Raw genomic sequence first — 20,000 nt, forward strand, 5'->3', positions numbered from 1 at the left:
AAAGAGGCACTCACACACACACGCGCGCGCGCGCGCACTCACGCACACACACCATACACACACACACACACACACACACACACACACATTCGCGCAGACACACAAAAACACACAGACACAACAAATACACACACACACGCAGACACAAGCACACACACACATACCCACCCACCCAGACAGATGCACACACGCACCCTCTTTTGGGGCTTGTGTCAGTGGTAGTCTGATAAAATAAATGGCTATGCAGAGGAACTGTGAAATGATAACCTGTAGGCCGTGGTGTTTAAACTCTGGCGGAGTCTTAGTGTATGGCCACATGAAGCACTCCCAGTACCACTGACTCTCACACCACCTGCCAGCAGTCCTCTGAGCAAAGGGGGCAGGGCTCGCATTGCCATTGGGCAGCACTCTCCTCCAGGGCAGTGTGTAATGTGTTCTCATTGGCTGTGGCTCAGCTAGGCTACGCTATGGGTGAGAAGTAGGCAGGGCTCTGTGGCCGGGGCGAGATTAACAGACCCCTCTGCAGGGCAGCAGCATTCCCCCTGCTGACAGCTCTAATTCTGCGGCTCCTCTGTCGCTCAACGCGTCCTCGTTTACAGGAACTGGTACGGCCTGTCAGACGCAGTGTCCGGTTTCCTCCCATTTCCCTCCTTAAACACACGCAGTGTTTACTGTTGGAGTAGGTTTCCAGGCCACGCCTGTGAATGTACACCACTTTGGGGAGACACCCGTAACTCCGGTAACGGCTTTCCCAGAAGATTCTCCTCCTTGGATACTCATTTGTGATTTATTTAGATGATCACAATTCAATTACAGGCATTTAGCAGATGCTCTTATCCAGAGCGACTTACACAACTTTTGACATTGCATTTTTTACATTGCATCCACTTATGCCGCTCGATATATACTGAAGCAATGCAGGTTAAGTATTTTGCTCAAGGGTACAACGGCAGTGTCCTACCAGGAATCCTGTGACCTTTCGGTTACAAGACCAGTTCCCTACCCATTATACTACACTGCCACAATTTCATTTTTATCTATAATTATTTTACATTGCACTTATTTCAGAAGTTCTAAATTTAATGCACCTGAAACTGTGTCGGGGGTCAGTTTCTTCAAATAATTTTCCAATAATCCTGATGATGTTTCAGACATTAAAAAAATAAATAAAAACTGCTGATTATCTTTGTCGCCCTCTGTTGGTGTGTTGGAGTGGTGCAGGACATCTGTTTCTGTGAGGAAGCCTCGTTCATTTCCTTTCGCTCACAGGTCATTGGCTTCACCTCGGAAACGGTGGCGGCGTTCATCGCGGTGGTTGGGATCTTGTCCATCTTGGCGCAGGTCAGCGGTCCCATTCTCCATGTGAAAACCCAAGCTTTACGAAACGCAAATGAGGCAATGCGGTTGCCTGTTAAATTAGGGTTTTCTGTGAAGCCGTTTGAGACAGTGAATGGTACAGGATGCATGGGGGTTTTATTGAAGAGGGCAGAACTGAAAGCCGGCGTTGGTGACTGATAGCAGCAATAAGGACAGGTTTACTGAGCGAGCGCTCAGCGGAGTTGTGGAAGGTGGAGCGGATGGATGGAGGAAGCTGACTCTCCTCTCTGCAGACCGTGGTGCTGGGGATACTGATGCGCTCCATTGGGAACAAGAACACCATCCTGCTGGGCCTGGGCTTCCAGATCCTGCAGCTGGCCTGGTACGGCTTCGGGTCACAGCCCTGGTGAGTCTCCCCTGCGCCCCGTGCAGTCTGTGTCAGGGGGGTCTGCAGGTTTAACTCCAGTCCTGCAGGGCCGGTGCAGATTTTTGCTGCCACCAGTTACCCTGCTCTATCTGCTAATTAGTCACATACGTCAACACTGATTCACTCGTACCACAATGAAACGCTACAAAACAGGCATACCGGCATGCATGTGTCATAAGCCAGCACTGCTTCAGCAAAACTGAATCTGTAAAAAAATAAAATGAAACGACTCCCACATTGGCAGTCCTACTAATGGCACAATTAACACCTGTGAAGAAACCTGCTGCTAAAACTGTTATTGGTTTTGGCCTTTGAACATAGCGGCGGTCTGCTTGCTTTCAGTTCATGTTGTCATTGCTTTTCAATAATATAATGGACACCCCTTCCCATGCGCGCGCACACACACACACACACACACACACAAATATCAGCTTTTAAGTTTAAAGTGTGCAGCTTCCACAGAATTGCAAAGGTTTTGTTATAAAGAGAGATTGCTATTCCATCAATCTTTTCTTGCTCTCTGTCTTGTAAATATGCTGAAGAAAATCAATCATTCATATTTAAGTAACGATTTGTTGGTTTTCTTTATGTCTAAATGATTGAACCCCAAACACGTCATATGGTACATTACATGGTGGCGTGTCGCATCGGATTCCTATTAGAAGTTTCCCTAATGCGTGACTGCAGCAGTGGCTGTACTCTGAGTAAAGATACTCAGGCCAGATAAATCTATGATGTCATCGTGTGTAGCCTATTGCTCAGGAGCCTGCTGTTGTTCTGATCAATCCCAGAAAGACTTGCGTGCCCTTTTGGAAATGTCAGGTCCTCCATTGCCCTTCATGAGAATATGAATTGTTATAATACCACGTCGGAACAGCGATAATTCATATTTTCAGAAAAGTAAAAATTTTAAGATCCACTTGTTCTGGTAGTAAACCAGAAATACGAGATGAGACCCGAAACAGACCGATTTAAAGACTTCCCCTTTTTTAACCCCCAATGGCCGAACACAAATACAGAAGTAGATCTTTTCTGTCCACTGCCTCTCTTTGCCTACCACCACCAGTCACGTTGCCTTTCTCTCTCGGGGATAAAGATCAAATGCTGGACATGGTGCTGGCTTAAGACAGAATGTTCTAGACTTCATTCTGCGGCCTCTCCCTTTGTGGGCAGTAACAGCTGATTGACTTGCGCCAGCTTTCATCTTTTACAAAGGAGCAAATCTGAGTCCTTTCATAATCAGCCATGTCCCTCTGGTGCAATGCGCAAAGCTCTTATGTTCATTCGGCAGTTGTGTGATAATGAGCAGGGCTGTTGTGGTCATTCTGATCATGCACCATGGTGTTGTTACAGCTGTCTGACAGCTGTCTGCCATTGTGACTGCATCCGTTCAAAAGCGGTATTAACAGTTTAATTTCCCTCTGTTGTGCAGGTGTAAAACGGGATCGGTGCGTTCTGTAATGGGAGGTTTGTAGGACGATGTGCGATGCGGCCCCTGAGCAGGCGACTGCATGCTTGGTCTCATCAGGTGGCGAATGCGCGTTCCTCAGCGTTTGGCTCCTCTGGCGGGGATACCGTGTCCAGCTAGCCCGAGCCAGCGCTCATAAAACACTACGAACGGCCCTCTTTGGAAAGGGGCGTTTTATTTAGTGCCGTGACGGTTGTAAACGTCAGCTCCAGCCCTGCTCCCCATTGTCTCATTTCCACTGTGTGAGTACAGCACAAACGCGGCTGTCCGCGGCACATAAAACATCTTTTAATCCCGCAACTCCCGGACACCTTCATTTCTGTGGTTTATAATGTGAAAGTCGGTGGGCTGGATCTCTCCCCGGTCCCGCTGGCTCTCTGGAAAAGGTTATGGAAGTGCGTGTGTCCAGGCCTGCTGAGTGGTGTGTCCAGATAAAGCACTGTGTTTCAGTGTCCATCACAGCCTCAGGTCACATCCTCACCGTGCCAAAGTCGAGCTTGCAAAGCGTAGCTCAGAGGTGGGCAATGAGGGCCACATCTATCTCTGGTTTTCATGCCTACTTCTGGCCTTAATTACTTAATTATCCCTAACATTTACACCATCTGACACTTACACCATCTCGCTCTACAGGATGATGTGGGCAGCAGGTGCCGTGGCTGCCATGTCCAGCATAACGTTTCCGGCCATCAGCGCCATCGTGTCCCGCAACGCCGACCCTGACCAGCAGGGTGAGTCAGAGAGCGCATTCACTACAGCCGCACAGCTCACTCATGTTTTAAGATGTTTAACCTTTTTAAGTTGTGAGATCGCAAATTTGTGATTAGAATGTTCTTGACTGAACATTCCGATGCTGGTGTAACTATCGCTACTGGTAACTGAATTGAATGGAGTGTTCTAGAACACTGACTTAGAATATTGAAAAAACATTCGAGAAGCCTGATCTTCAAAGGGTTAAGCAGTGTTGTGGTGTATGCGATGAGCCTGAAGCAGGCAGTGAAGCGGAGCCTGAAGCAAGCAGTGAAGCGGAGCCTGAAGCAGGCAGTGAAGCGGAGCCTGAAGCAGGCAGTGAAGCAGGCAGTGAAGCGGAGCCTGAAGCAGGCAGTGAAGCAGAGCCTGAAGCAGGCAGTGAAGCAGAGCCTGAAGCGGAGCCTGAAGCAGGCAGTGAAGTGGAGCCTGAAGCAGGCAATGAAGCAGAGGCTGATGCAGGCAGTGAAGCAGAGGTTGGAGCAGGCAGTGAAGCAGAGGCTGGTCTCTGTGCTTTCAGGGGTGGTGCAGGGCATGATCACAGGGATCCGGGGCCTGTGTAATGGGCTGGGCCCAGCGCTCTACGGGTTTGTCTTCTACCTGTTCCACGTGGAGCTGAACGAGATGGACGCCGTGGAGAGCCCCGACAAGGACAGCAAGCCCAACATGGCGAACCCTACTGACGAGGTGACCGCCCTCTAACTCCCAGAGTACCTGCACACTGGCTTTGTGTCTGTTCTTTAGGGCTCCAAGCGGCCAAGGTGCTGGAGCACTGCTGTAATTGTACAGATTTGCTATTGTTTGTTTTCTGCAGTGTATCATAGGAAAGCCATGCTCTAAGGCCCACTGCATAACTATGGTAGCTGTTAAGGATGAGTGATATATCGCTACGGTAATTATTAGGTACAATAACGGTCATAGCCACTGTGTGGTGTATTACCTTTCTTTTCGTCTTTTTCTCTTTAATTACACCAGACGTGGTGTCAAACAACAACAGTTCAGAGGCCGGTGAACATCACCACTGTTATCTATTGGGTGACCATAAGACAGCCAATCCACAGCAAGTCCTTGTGATTGACAAAAACACATCACATGATCACATGAAAGCTGTATGTTCTTGGTGCTGATTGGCTGTCTTATCAACATCCAATATAACAGATAGCAGTGGCAACTCTTTTTTTTCTCTGGAACCATTTCATGCAGCCTGTTTAGTTTGGTTATTTACTAACCGCTTCAGACATAAATTAAGAAGACGAAGAGGAGAAGGAAGGTAATGCACCACACAGTGGCCACTACCGTTACTGCATTCGATGGTTACCAGCGTGGTATATCGCCCGTGCCTGGCTCGTGGCTCACGCCCTCACACCCCCCCCGCTTGCTGTTTCTGGTTCCAGAGCGCCATCATCCCTGGGCCGCCCTTCCTGTTCGGAGCGTGCTCAGTGCTGCTCTCCCTGCTGGTGGCCCTCTTCATCCCAGAGCACAGCGGCCTCAACGTCCGCTCGGGCGGCTACAAGAAGCACAGCAACGGAGCGCAGAGCCACTGCCCCCAGACAGGGGGCGCCGAGGGCAAGGAGCCGCTCCTGGAGGACAGCAACGTATAGCCTCGGCAGTGGGGAGGGGGTGGAGAACATGACCCGGCCCCCCCCTTTTGCCCTCCCTCCCTCCGAGCGGCGGAGGAGGCTGCGAGTCTCTGGAGTTCGGCCGCCCCCCCTGCTTCTCACCCGTCTACCGGCTGTCTGGCTGGGGGACTCCGCCAGCGATGGCAGGCTGGCTGGAGCACGGTCGAGAGACACTGAGAGAGAGAGAGTGAGAGAGAGAGAGAGACAGAGAGAGAGAGAGAGAGAGAGAGAGAGAGAGAGAGAAAGAAAGAAACTGGGGGCACCAGAACAGCAGCAGCATTGGAGAATGTTGGGCCCTGGGGGATCTTGCCCTCAGTCTTTTGAGGCAGGATTCAGGGATGAAGGCTCCAGGGTGGTGGGGGGGGGGGGGGTTTGCACTGTAAGGAACGCCAACACACGTGTGTACACATTTCGGTTTGGCTGAAGGATTTTTTTCCCCCCTTTCATTTTTAAACAAGCTCCGTGTACTTTTTTTTTCTTAAGCAGTAGTCAGTTTTTTTTAAGGCAGCCAAGAAAAAGGAGAGTTACGAAGATCTCTGTCCAAAGAAAGTCACAGAATAACAGTTTAACCTCATCTGTAGTTTTTCACGGAATTCTTTATTTTTGGGGTTGTTTTTCCCATTATAGGGGCTGGGGAAAATCTAGAGGCCACTGTTTAATTTTTTCATAATCTGAATAAGGGAACTGTCAAAACCCACCCTGTAGTTGGTGTCTGTGTGATGGGTGCAAGTTTATAACAACGAACGTCAATGCCAAACCCCAGGAATGCCCTTCCTGTCCTGTTTAGATGGACTGAGTACAATACACTGTATTTATTTTTGACTTTACTTTGTGGAGATGAGCAAAAGCTACTGTGTACAGAGTACAGTTTCATTGACCGATGGTTGCAGAACAGAAAGCCTTTTCATAGATGTGTGAAAGGCTGGCCTATCCATGGCAAAATGCTGCTTTCAGATGTACCAGTCAATTTGTCTTTTTATTTTTATTTTTCAGCATTGTCCTATATTCCCCAGGTGCCACTTTGGTCGTTCCTGCTATTTCTGTTAACAAGAGGATAGCTGTGTTCCGAGATTTCATTTACTGAAAAAGAATTGCCTTTAAGTGACTAATATTACCCAACCTGAATGAAGAATATCAGTTCTGAAAAGGGTTAGTAATTTTTTATATCGCTCCCATTGGAGCTTCTACACATTTCAACTGTTTTTTTTTGTGTTTTTTTTTGCTTGTTTGTTTGACTGTTTGTCACACCTCTAACACCTCATCTTTGTGAAGGTTGGCAGCACAGTACTGTGAACCTATACCAGAAGAGTTGTAAAACACTTTATAAACCTGTGGACAGTCTTAAAATCTAGATGTGGTATCAATGTAAGCACTGATTTTGTTCATAGAGAATCTATATCAAATTAGATTATAATTAGGTTTATGACTGTAAATTGAGATATACATGTGCACTGTTGCATTAGAAAGGCTGGGTTATATATATTTAAAAAAACATTTTATGTGCTATTGTATAAAAGACTGCCAGTGTGGTAATTAGTATTATGGTTTGGCTGTCAACAGTTTTGAAACATCAAAAAGGCATTCATTTTTAGGCCTATGGAAGCTCTACATTTTGAAAATGCTGTTGGTCTTTGATTAAAAAAGGAATTTAATACATAGCATTTGAAAAGACATTAGTTATTGTACTTGAAAACGATTGTCTTTCACGAATACAAGTCACAAGTGCATTGAAATGACCAAATCCTAGAAGTCCAGTGAGTTAGAATGGTAAGTGACATGCTCTGACTACTTTCATATTTGTTTTCATACATTAGGGGGTTTTTTTTGTGTGCCATATGTATATTTAATTCACCCTTTTTCTTGTTTTTACGTTTCACTGGTGTCTGTTGCAGGGGCATTGGACAAAAATGTGTTGTTCAGCGCAGTTTGGACTTTCAATGCAGTGACATAGAGACTTACAGTAGGTTCGAGCTACAGGGTAGTGGCTTTTAATGCACAAACAGCATAACTGTTTTGAGTGTTCGATTCTTCATGACATTGATACGGAAGCCCAAAACTTAATTTCATTGTGTCCATTCATGTTTTGGTTTACGCACAGGCCATTATATTTAGAAATTCAAATGGTAATTTAGCATTTCTCTTCTATGTTCATTCTGGGTGACGGGTGCATAAGCTGTTAGATCTCCTGTTATAATCTGATTTGTAAAGGACTGGCTTACAGGCAGTGTGTGGCATGAACATGCTAAGCAGGCTGCACGTCAAGCAGGTCCTTCCTGGGTTGTTGCTATGATGTGGTTTTTGGCCTGAGGAAAAGACAGAGCCTCTTCCTTTATGTGCCTAAAATTTAGTTTAAAAAATAAATAAAACATGAGTGTGTAAAAAATGTAGATATGAAAACTAATGTCAAATTTATTTATTAAAGGTGTATTGTACATTGATCAGGAACTGTGTTTAGTTCTTTTTTTCTGGCAATGCTAATATCTATACTTGCATAAACCATAAGATTGGTGTAACAATATTGAGGGTACAAGAAAAAAGATTCACATGATTGAACTCCATGAGAAGACGACTTGAAGAAGGACTGTGACCTCTCTGGGCAGCCAAGGGACGGTGAGGCATGTATTTCCATTTGGCCATAACATTAAATATGGTTGTGGGATATCGGCTATCCTCAGTCTGAGGAACCTCTAACATATTCCCATTATAATATTTAGCATCCTGCTTATCTGTCTTTTAAATATAATACTGTATGTATGTGTGAAGACTGCAGTATGAAGGGCCGTGTGAAGGGCCTTCTGCTGAAGAACAACCCTACCTTCTGCTGAAGAACAACCCTACCTTCTGCTGAAAAATGACCCTACCTTCTGCTGAAGAACGACCCTACCTTCTGCTGAAAAATGACCCTACCTTCTGCTGAAGAACGACCCTACCTTCTGCTGAAAAATGACCCTACCTTCTGCTGAAGAACGACCCTACCTTCTGTGGAGAATGACCCTACCTTCTACTGAAGAACGACCCTACCTTCTGTGGAGAATGACCCTACCTTCTACTGAAGAACGACCCTACCTTCTGTGGAGAATGACCCTACCTTCTGTGGGCTACTGCCCTCAGTTTCCTGAAAGGAGATGACCTGCAGATGCTTTCATATCCCTCAGTCAATCACTAATACATTTTGGGCTCTAGAAAATTTTAGAGCAATTTTAATTCACGCAGTTCTTTATAAATTGCTAAACCGTAAACTTTTTTTTTTTAAATGGTCCATAAATTCAGGTGCACAGAAAAGCACAAGCACTACATAAGCCACACTACACTGTCAGTCAGTTGCACAGCGTAGGCTATTTCCCATGTTTGTATACCTATCAAAGTCTGCAATGTTATTTTCTTAATAGCTCTATTACAATTGTTAAATATTAATTTTTAGAACCCTTAATCCCACTAGCAAAGGAGGTTTAGAGATTTTCTTCACCCCCATGGTCAGACATAAAGTAACATAAGCGGTAAAAGATTCCAGCATCTCTAGCGGGTGCTAAGCTGGTAGTAAATAGTCTCTAGTCCAGTGGTTCCCAACCTCGATCGTGGGGACCCCTTGTGTATGCTGGTTTTCCGTCCAACCACAGTTGCAATCCCAGAATTTTAACATGTCTAGAGGGTTTATTTACCCTCTTAAACCACATTGTTATAAATAGCTAAGCATTCCATGAAGCGCAAGTCTGTTGTTTATGTTATGCTTATTATGTTATATTCTGAACAATTACATAAGAAGAGGTTACAAAATTATTCAACTGATCAAATTAAAGACTGGGGTGAATCTAAAGGCCCCCAATTAGTGAAAGGCACATGACCACAAAAACTAACAATTTGGTAGATAATGAAGAATTCAAAGACAAATAAGCAAATTATAATGAGCCAAAAACTTGCATTGTATAAACTTTAAGGGACAAAAAAGAACTAAAACAGCCTGATTAGGAGCTTATTGATTCACCTAATTTGATTTGTGTAAAAATGTTGTTACCTTTTTATGCGATTGTTTGCAGCGAAGCACAATAAGCACAGTGTGGTCATAGGATACACATGGGGTCCCCAGGACCGAGGTTTGGAATCACTGCTCTACGCTATTCCACATGTATGAGCCTGATAAAATGAGGCTAGTGAACACAATGAACACAGAGTTAGTACCATAGACTGTATAGGTTAGTAGATCTACAACGCACTATACAAACCACAGAAGTTATTTAATTCACATAGATCTACACCAAGTCCCACCCTTTCCGTCTGAGTAAGCTAGGGGACTTCCGCTGCTTCCTCAAACATGGCGACTTCTAGGCTAGAAATTAATTTTATTAGATTATTGTCCCGGTGCGAATCTATCGCATCGGAGAAACGGGGGGAAACTGAATGGAGACTAGAAAAGGTGAGAGAGTACAATATGCAATTTGCAGTGTAAGCAGGTGAATTATTATTTTTTAAATGGCTGTGAACGATGCCAAGCTAGCCACGTCAGAATTGCTTGGCCGCTGTCAGTGGCGTTAATTGTTAACGACCTAGCTTTTTGCTAGCGTTAAATTCAGAAACGTTCAGAAAACATGCATATTATTTATGATAGTTATGGCTTTAATGATATAGCTCTCTACTTTGTTCTTTAAATATGTTTAAGCCAATTTAAGTTAGCCTGGTTTTTGGGAGATTCTGATTCTGGAAAGGGAAAATAATTGGAAGCCGAGCGAGCTGTGTCATATATGGAGTAGCTAGGTTATGTTAACCATTTCTTCTGTTTCAGTATGTTGGTGCACTTGAAGAGATGCTGGTGGCTTTGAAGAAGAGCTCTAGGTACCTTAAGTTTTGCATTGACAGTATGGCCGGGTAGATCTAGCTACCTTGCTGCCTTGTTGGTGTTTACCAGCCAAGGTAGCAAGTGGATAACCATGTCTAACTACTGTCTGCTTCAGTTCAGTGCAACTTACTCACTGGTTTTGAAATCTAGGTTCAAATTAAGCAACGTGCAACCATCAGAGTCTAGTTTATGTTGAATATCTTCACATTTCTGCTGGTTGATTTTGTTAATTATTAAACTGATTTACAGAAAATTGTAATGATCGTGATGAAGTAGCATGAAGTAGAATTGTGTATTGTGGGCTGGCATGGGACCTACAACTATATCGTTGAAAGAAACATTGCGTTTGTGCCTAAGTATGTGGTGGTATACACTGCTTAACCAGACCTAGTTGCTGTACTGGATTAAGTTTGGATTATTATTTACGATTTGGAAGATGACATTTACCCCTTATTGTTCCAGTAAATGTTTTCACAAAGGTTATCTGCTGCCACTAGATTGTGCTGTGTTAATTTCTGTTACCAGCTAGCCACATTTTTCAGGAGTGTTAGCTACAGACTGTCCAAGTCAAAACCACTTTTAAACCCTTGTCTCTATATTTCTAACACTGATTAGAGCAGTAGGTGGATTAGGCCTGTGTAGTGTTGTCACATGTAGGTAACAAGGACCTGCTAAATCTGACACCTTCTACCAATACATGGACAACTTAAGAGGCCGATTTAACATTTTTCAATATCAAGAATCAGAATGCTTTATATTATGACCTTGCACTCTGTATAAGATTTATAGATGTTGCTTACATGAGGCCAGGCATCAAATACCTCATGAAAGAGAAAATAACTGCTTTTTTTTTTCTTTTTTTTAATGGTAAAATAGTCTTTGTTTTAATGGGTCATGGTTGACCACCAGTCATTTATGGGTTTGATCAATTAAGTCTGAGACGTTAAATAGTTCACCTGCTTATGTAATAGTAATAGTCGTAGTAATAATAATAATAATAATAATTGTAACCTTTCCTAACCCCCCCCCCCCCCCCCTTATTTCTTAAGTAAACCTACCCCAGAGATATTGACAGACTACAGTCGAAAAGTGGATTTTCTTAAAGGACTTTTAGAAGCTGAGAAACTGGTAAGTTTCATTCTTTTGGTGTATCTAAATTTGCACCCTGCATGTCTTTGAAAATGGTTTTGTTTGCATTTGAGTAATTTATGCTTCAAATGATTTGCATATAAAAGCTTAATTTCCTGGTAGTGTTTTTTCTGTATGTGCACAACTACATCAGCATAATGATGTCGCCTGTGCTTTGCCTTTGTGTTTAGACATCCCCAACCGAGAAAGCTCTTGCCAATCAGTTCTTGGCCCCTGGTCGAACGCCCACCATAGCCAATGAGAGGATGCCAGCCAGCAAGACGGTGCACATGCAGACGAAAGCACGCTGCACCGGGGAGATGAGAAACGAGCTGATGGGAAATGTAAGCTGCTCTTCAACACCCACAGCTAGAACAGTTTAGAGCAGCGGCTGCCCAACCCTGTTCCTGGAGGTCTACTTGTAGGTTTTCACTCCAACCCTTCAGCAGCTATAGATGCAGTTGAGCTGCCAAATTAGTAGAATCATGTGTGCCAAATTAGGATTGAAATTAAAAACCTGCAGGATGGTAGACCTCCAGGAACGGGGTTGGGAAGCCCTGGTCTAGAACATGCATCTCATTCTATTTGTTTTACTTATGCTACAGTTGTCCTGTTTCCAAAAGCTTAGACAGCAAATAATGAGTAAAGACGATGTTGAAAAATAGTTTAGTTCCCCTGTTAGAGGCAGTGGGCCAACTCTAGTCCTAGTAATTCAGTGATACTTAAATGTCTAATCCCAATAATATTGATGAAGCTTAAGGGAGATTTCATTTAAAATATGTTTTGATTTATATTGTAGGGGGGGCTGTTTGTAACTCTTTTAAAAACATGACTATTGTTGTTTTCCAACAGGGGTCGTCAAGCACAGGTAAATAAACAGTCTTCTTGGGTCATGAGAAATACAAATGCATACTGTTAATTGTTTCATAATTTCTATAACTATATTTTCCCTCTGTTAACAGACGGTAAAGAAACAGACTTACGACAGAGAAGGTAAGAGGCTCACACAAAGATATAGATTACATTTCATATTTGAGGGGACAACAAACAGGAATGTTTCTTAAGGTTTTTTTTGGAGGGGACACTGGAACAGTAAAACCCAATTCGACCTGATAATATTGGGCGGGGGATCCCCTCCGGGATCTAAGTCCATGGGTTCATAATGGAGAACCAATCATCTGAGTCTGTGTTTGATCCTTAAGGCTCCGCTCCCATTACTCAGTTTTTACCTCCTTTAACTGAGAAAATCAGGAGTTTTACTTTGCTCACATTTTACCACAGTGTCTGAGATGTGCAGTCAGTTGGAACCCTCGGTTTAACGCGCGATCGGCTGCATCGTTTATAATGTGACGCGCAGTCCTCGGCTGAGCGCTGTTGCGGCGCTGCGTGGGGGGAAGAATCCAGATGTTCCGGTGAGGTGTGGGTAATTCGGACTCTCTCCAGGGGCCTGCCGGTGGACGAGAAGCAGTCGGCCGCGGAGCTGGACGCCGTGCTCCAGCACCACCACAACCTCCAGGAGAAGCTGGCCGAGGACATGCTCAGCCTGGCTCGCAACCTGAAGAACAACACACTGGCCGCCCAGAGCATCATCAAGCAGGACAACCAGGTGAGCGTGTCTCCCCTGGCAACGCCGTGCTCTTCAGAACTCTGTCAGCAGGGACGTGCATTTAAAGCCCAGGGCTACCACATCAGGGCTGCCCAGCCCTGTTCCTGGAGATCTACTTTCCCGTAGGTGTTCATTTCAACCCTAACAAAGCACACCTCATTCAACAGCTTGAGATCCCATTGAGCTGCTAATTGGTTGAGCCAGGTGTGCCAAACTGGGTTTGAAATGAAAGCCTACGGGATGGTAGATTTCCAGGAACAGGGTTGGGCAGCCCTGATTAACATAAAAGGGATGTAAGGACTGAAAACATAGGCACAATCCACCAGCAGACTGCTGCTTTGTTGTCAGGTCAGCTGACGTGTTCGCTCTCTGTTTGCCATCTGGAAACCAGTCCTACACGTGGCATGCAGCACTCAAATGTCTGAGCACACGAGGAGCTGATTTCAGTAGCTTTACCAATTAGTTTGTATCATTAGATTACATTGCTGGCATTTAGCAGACGCTCTTATCCAGAGTGACTTACACAATTTATTTTTACACACTATTTTTACAGCTGGATTTATATGAATGAAAACCTTTATTGCCCCGAAGGGAATTTTGCTTGCACACAATGAGCGATACAACAAACATATAACAAAGTAACAATAACAGACAGTAATCACAAACAAGTCATAAATGAAAGCATACAAGGGAAAAAAATACTGAAGTAATGCAGTTTAAGCATCTTGCTCAAGTGTACAACAACAGATTTTCCCTGAAATCAAACCTGCAACATTTGGCTTAAGGCTTAAACCGATTATAGTACACTGCTACCCCAATTATTGACAGCAAATAATTTCAAGCATTTTACATATATCACCTACTAGTTTGTATCATCTAACTGCATTGGTTTCTGAACATCAAAATATTTTAGGCAAAATATTCTAATATTTTCTTAGCAAGAAGCTATGATTTCGACCACTTTGGGGATAGTTGTTGCTGGGAGCATACAGGGGTTCTAGGGCTTCTCCAGGTCATATATTGCCAGGGCCTGGAGTTAAAAGTTACTGGCACACATTCACCAGTGACGCTGAATTCACAGAATCTGAGGCAATGGATTGGCTGTTAATAATGAAAATGTTGTGGACTACAAAAGCCGTCAGCATCGATGTCAGTTGGCTGAAATGTAATTTGGATGGAGCGCTGCGGCATTGTCCGAAAATACCTAGTTGTACAAAACTCATAGCTCCTTTCATACTTTTTTCACATCGTAACTCAGTAGGATCCGCTGCACAGTAATGGTGTTCGTCGCGCCTTCCAGGACTAAACGAACACGCCCTCGGGCCTCGTAGTTAAGCCTTGCCTTGCATTTCGGCTTCTGTCCAGCAGGTGGCAGTACAACACCAGTAACGGGTGAAGTATGCGTGGTTTCTCTGGTGTTCAAGAAATGTCCTCAGCAGACATATGGCTGAGCAGCTGCAGTGGAGGGAAGATTTTCCCCTCTCCTTACACAACAAATGCACTCCGAACATTTCGGCAGATATATTTCAAAACAGAGTTAGGCGCTCAGCTGAGCTCGCTTACAGTTGTGTGTACAAGCTGGCCACAGTTAAGCAACTTATGGGACTGCACTTTTGTGATAAGATCAGCATGAACAAATATTAATCGGGCCCAAAATTGTTCATGAAATGCTGCAGCGTTTTGGAGTATACAGCAATGTGTTGTGAGCTGGAACTGTTATTTAGCATTTCATTTTTGTTTTGAAAATAATTGCTCTGTGGGTGTACGTCAAAGTCTGCGCAGGCTACCATGACATCACCACACCCCGGTTTACACATGACAAAGTCCTGCAATGTAAGACTGGCATCCGGGAGGAAAACAAAACTTTAAAAAAAATTACTATTATGACCTTTGAGATTTGTGATGTGAGATGTAACTTGACGTTTCTTCGATTCCAGTGCCATAGAAGATTTTGTGCTATAGTAAAACTACAAGTCTTATCCAATTTAAAGTAGCTGTCTATAACTGCATTTTCTCACGATTGTGTTTACTGGCAAAGCGATTTAAAATCTTAGACCTTTTTATTATGAAAACACAAATGACCAGTACAGTAATGCAAATCTCAAATAAATTTGGTCACAGGGTTTTCCTCTCAAAAGAAAAAAAGGCACTTATCTCACAAGCAGGGTGTGGGAGCCCAGCCCTGTTCCTGAAGATCTACCGTCCTGTGGGTTTTCATTTCAACCCTAATTTGGCACACCTGATCCTACTAATTACAATAAATTAGCTCAATGAGATCTCTAGCTGCTGAATGAGGCGTGCTTTGTTGGGGTTGGAGTAAAAACCCTACAGGGATGATAGATCTCCAGGAACGATGCTGGGCAGCCCTGCTCTGTGCTTTTGAGTTTTGATTGACGTCCCCTTCCCCTCCCTCAGACCCTGAAGCAGTCGATGAGGCACGCCGACCTGAACTTCGAGAAGCTAAAGACCGAGTCGGAGCGCCTGGAGCAGCACACCAAGAAGTCCGTCAACTGGTTCCTCTGGCTCATGCTCATCCTGGTCTGCTTCACCTTCATCAGCATGATCCTCTTCATCAGGATCTTCCCCAGGCTCAGATGATGATCCTCGCCGTCGGTCCCGCTGTGCCGCGGATCGCCGCTGCGTGTGTCTTTCATATGTAGGGAGGGTGGCCAATCGGGAACGGCAGGCGCTGCATGATCTTACCGCCAGATGAACCGGGGCGTAACAGATAGCCTTAACAGGGATCCATTGTTGTCTGTTAGCAGTTTGCGGTAACTTGGCCCCGTCTCTAGTCGAGATTAAGATGTCATTGACTGCAAACAGTGTGAGTCATGCCGTTGCTCATGTTTCTGCGGAAGCAGGCTGAATGGTTTCCCCCAGTCATGCCTCAGATAGTCCCGCCCTCCTCCTGGAGCGCTCGTAGGACAGGTAGAGCATCAACCTAAATATACCTCCTCTAGTGTTTGTTTGTCATTATGTTCCTTCTTTGATTAGTGTCAGTATGAGTAGGGAACTGACTGCCCGTGCACTCTTCGTTTTAGTACGACTGCACGTGCAAAGCTGATTAAATGTTAACACGAATGACGCTGCATCTGACCGACGAGATTTCATCTCTGCTTGTGCGATTGTGTTTGTGACACTCGACTGTCCTGTATTTCGACGTTGGGAAAATGACAGAAAACACGCATAAGTATCGGCTGATTTTATTTAATTTTTTCCTGTAGTGCCTTCTGTTTTTTTTTTCTTTTTTTTGCAGCAGCAGGGGAACTTGAGCCCCGGCCTCACAAGAGGTTGCTGGGGTTCAGAAAGCGGGAGGCGGGCCAGGGTGTAGCTGGCAGGCTGTGGCACCCCCCGGCGCCACAGATTATACCGCGACTCCATGACCCGCGAAAGGAAAGCGGTCTTCCCTCGCCCGTCAGGGCGGGGGGGGGGGTGGGGGGGGTGGCTCGGCTATCGGTTTGGGGAGGGGGGGGGATTAATGCAGGACAGCGGCTGATCACAGTGGGACCTGGAGATATAGCAGAGCTTTGGAGGTTTCCGATAGCTGGCCGTCCTGAAAAAGCTCTGCGGGGGCCAGGCGCTGGGGGGTTATTCTGGGATCACGCGCACTTGTCCGGGCTTGCTGCTCGGGCTGCACCACCGTACGGCTTGGAGGGAGGGCGGGCGGGAGGGAGGGGGCGGGGGGCAGTTCTGTTCCGGGATCTGCTGGAGATATTTTTGAATCTCAGAAGTACGTGCATCGCCCGGAAAGGTGCCTGACACCAAAACCGCCTTCCGCCACACAGCCTCCAGGCCTCCTCTGCTGTGACTGAGGCTTTCTGCAGCAGGACTGAACTTCACTTGGTCTAAATACAGTACACATAGCACGGGGCAATTTTGGGTGTGGTTTGGACATCCCGCTGGCCAGTTCCACATGGCACAGTCATCGGTCTGCGTACATTATCCCTGAGGTTAGCGTCATTTGGTCTGTGAACGTCTAAAGCTCTGCGTCTCCCTGCATGCTTTTCTTCAGTAGTATTTACCCCATGCATTTCTTTTCTGCCCATGATTGGCATTGACTGTAGAAGATGTCCGTTGATGTGAGAGTTGACGGATCCTATTTAAATTCAGCCGTTGCCTTCCCGTGCAGTCCTTGTGTTTGTTCTCCTTGATTGCCCAATCTGCCGAATCCGCAGTTGTGTTCTGCGTTCCGCGGGAGCGGTGCAGTCTACACAGCGCTCAGAACTTCACGTTCTGTCTGAATCAAATCGTATTGTGAAAGTATCTTATTTTAATAAATAATTTGAAATCCCCTTCATGTATGTGAGTCTTGTCTTTGTTTCACACGTGATGTTCAGCTGTCTCCATATTTTTTTTTAACGATGCTTTGATTTGATTTATAGGATTGATAAGCCAGACCACACATTCTGTGAGAACGTAAGAATGTGCGTCCTTTGTCTGGAAACTGCAGGTTTTAAAGAACACGGTCCTTTTCTTTTATTTAGTTGGCTAGACTACAGCGGGGATTTAGATTACCTACAGAGTTACGGGCAAATGGCTGGTATTTCGCTTCGCTTAAGTACCGCTGGGGACACAAGAAAAGAAAACAATATGAAGTTGATGCTGAACTTTTGTCGTTCACTTGCGTTTAAGGCTACACAGAAGCCAGCAGACTTTTGCCTAACCCAAGAACACATCCAGTCCAGTGCTTGCCTCCCTGGGTCTCACAGGTAAGCCCTGCCACACGATGAAAGGGCCTCACCAGTCTGTCGAGTTCTGTGATTAACTCACACACTTCATAGATAATTGGATGCCCCAGTGAAGGGGCCCATTACATTTGTTTTTGCACCAGCCTGATTGACTAATGTCCTTGTACTCGTATGTCCAACTTTTAATATATTCTGGTGGTGCAATATTTTTGCGTATTTTCAGTTAAGGTTTGTATCTCCTGATAATGTTTAGGTTACACGGTGCTGTATAACATGCAGTGATAGTTTGGTACATTCTTTCTTATTTTCTCTTTGTGTTTGTTTCGTAACTGGAGTGGGGCTTGGTCTTTTATTATGCTTGTGTTTATCCAACAGAAAATCTCCCTTTGAAACGTATTGTTCCTGTTTTTCTGCTTTTTTATGATGTCATTCTCACAGATATGATGTCATTGGGTTGTGTAATTAAGCTGTATCTGCTGACCTTCTATCTTGCTCGGATAACCTGAGGCAAGCTAGAGCTGATTTCACAGCGAATTGAATCTGGCCATTATTATGTCAACCACAGCAGACAAATCTGGAGACCAGGTATACGTCTATGTCATATTTATTTTATGTGAGCTACCATTGTCATAACATAGGAATTATTTTAGGGAAATACCAAATGTAAACAAAACAAGCCTTGCTACATTTTTATAATCACTTTCTGAAACCAAAGAAAAAGGACCAATGGTGGTCTTTAAATTCTGTGCAGCACATTACATGAGCTAACACATTTTTATCCATCTTTGCTGTTGTCAGTATCCCTTTTAAACATAAAACTTTAAATCTCTCAGATTTTTTCATAATTGATTTACAAGTTCTAACCATCATCTTGACCTCTGTGAGAGAGGCTTGCATGTTGTGTCTGTGATATTGGGCAAATATAATGGTGGGGGATGATGTCCATGTTTCTCTCATTGGTAGAGTGGGCACCATCCAGTCCAAATGACCAATGTATGACTCCATACTACACATAAGTTTTTTTTTGGGGGGGGGGGGGGGTGGGGGGTGGCACAGGGAGACATGTCATCCCCCAATTTTTCCTTCTGAGTTCATTGCTAGACACGGTAGCATGCTTCTGGCGATTGACGTTTGACTACGCAAGACTGGGTGGTCCAGCAGTGTGTCTAAGCCCAAAGTTGAAGTGAAACCTACGCCTATGCTCCAGACAAGTCGCAAACAGATCTATTTTTCATCATGTCTGCACCTTGTTTAACCTTGTGTGTTGTCATACTGTCTGCCTTTGGACCTGTTTTAAATCAAATTTTAGTCATACCTGATAATCTCAAATTATACCCCGGGGACATTTTAGGCTTTTCAGACACCGAGAAGTAGAAAGGACAAGTCAAATCAATCAATCAATAATTGCTACTTTCCCAAGCGTTGCATTTTAAAAAATTGAATCACCAGATAGGTCATAGATTTGAGATTTGTGGTTTGTAGATCTCTGTTTGTCATTTTAAATGTCAATTTCGTCATTGTGATGAAGGAGACCTGTTTTTTTCTGCCCTTAACGGGTGAAGTCATGAAAGGTGAAATAAAGGTAAGGAAATGAAAATAAGCCATTAGGCAATTTTTCCTTCAAATTCACCATGAAGTCTTAATCCACAGTACCCTGCTAAGGCTATTTTTCCCTGCCCTTGTCAGCTGTAACAGAAAGAGTATTCCTGCGACAGCATCCACACTTTTACTTTTTCCCCAATTAAAAAAAAGGTATTGGAGGTTGACAGTTTTTGGATCGGGCTGTACCTGTTTATGCAATGGCCTTGTGATTTGTCAGGAGGGGGATAAGGGAGGTTTCCAGAATTATTGTTTGAAGAGTTCTGCGACGCGTGGTGCATACGCATGCAGTGCTGTAGGAGGACTGCAGCTTGCTGATCGCCTCGGGAGTCTCAGAGGGTCAGTACAGATTTCCTTTACCCTCCTCCGCGCTGGTTGCTAATTGGTGCAGGAAGCCTCCCGAACATGCCCGTAAACCACAGGAAGAAACAACAGCCTCTTTCCAGAGCCTCCCTTCTGAGCCTCATTTCGCCGAGCGCGGAAAGCACGTTCACAAATAAAATGTAGCGGTGTTCTGCGTTTAGCCTCTGTCATGAAATCAGCAGATCTATCCTCTGGAAATCGAGGGTAGCA

General features: G+C 44.7%; 2 protein-coding genes across 2 annotated transcripts in view; both read left to right on the forward strand.

Moving 5' to 3' along the window:
- Positions 1-8,014, forward strand: part of mfsd14a1 (major facilitator superfamily domain containing 14A 1) — an 18,256-nt gene extending 10,242 nt beyond the window's left edge. Inside the window, exons 8-12 of the mRNA XM_035414891.1 lie at positions 1,270-1,341; positions 1,611-1,723; positions 3,843-3,940; positions 4,477-4,643; positions 5,351-8,014. Of these exons, the coding sequence (XP_035270782.1) occupies positions 1,270-1,341; positions 1,611-1,723; positions 3,843-3,940; positions 4,477-4,643; positions 5,351-5,557 (657 nt within the window). The 3' untranslated portion in view covers positions 5,558-8,014. The remainder of the gene's footprint in view (positions 1-1,269; positions 1,342-1,610; positions 1,724-3,842; positions 3,941-4,476; positions 4,644-5,350) is intronic.
- Positions 8,015-9,831: 1,817 nt separating this feature from the next.
- Positions 9,832-16,363, forward strand: use1 (unconventional SNARE in the ER 1 homolog (S. cerevisiae)). The gene is made up of 8 exons (XM_035412157.1): positions 9,832-9,986; positions 10,353-10,402; positions 11,456-11,534; positions 11,726-11,878; positions 12,387-12,402; positions 12,497-12,527; positions 12,978-13,140; positions 15,556-16,363. Exons 1-8 carry the CDS (start codon positions 9,885-9,887, stop codon positions 15,736-15,738), a joined length of 777 nt encoding a protein of 258 aa, XP_035268048.1. The 5' UTR covers positions 9,832-9,884; the 3' UTR covers positions 15,739-16,363.
- Positions 16,364-20,000: the final 3,637 nt, after the last annotated feature.

This window comes from Anguilla anguilla, chromosome 4, assembly GCF_013347855.1.
Source record: "Anguilla anguilla isolate fAngAng1 chromosome 4, fAngAng1.pri, whole genome shotgun sequence".
Classification (NCBI taxonomy): domain Eukaryota; kingdom Metazoa; phylum Chordata; class Actinopteri; order Anguilliformes; family Anguillidae; genus Anguilla; species Anguilla anguilla.

What these genes read in the sequence shown, in the direction of transcription:
- use1 (XM_035412157.1), top strand. Translation starts at nt 9,885, where the DNA reads ATGGCGACTTCTAGGCTAGAAATTAATTTTATTAGATTATTGTCCCGG. An exon ending in GCTTTGAAGAAGAGCTCTAG is followed by an intron (nt 10,403 to 11,455) that starts GTACCTTAAGTT and finishes TTATTTCTTAAG; the next exon opens with TAAACCTACCCCAGAGATAT. An exon ending in TCATCAAGCAGGACAACCAG is followed by an intron (nt 13,141 to 15,555) that starts GTGAGCGTGTCT and finishes CCCCTCCCTCAG; the next exon opens with ACCCTGAAGCAGTCGATGAG.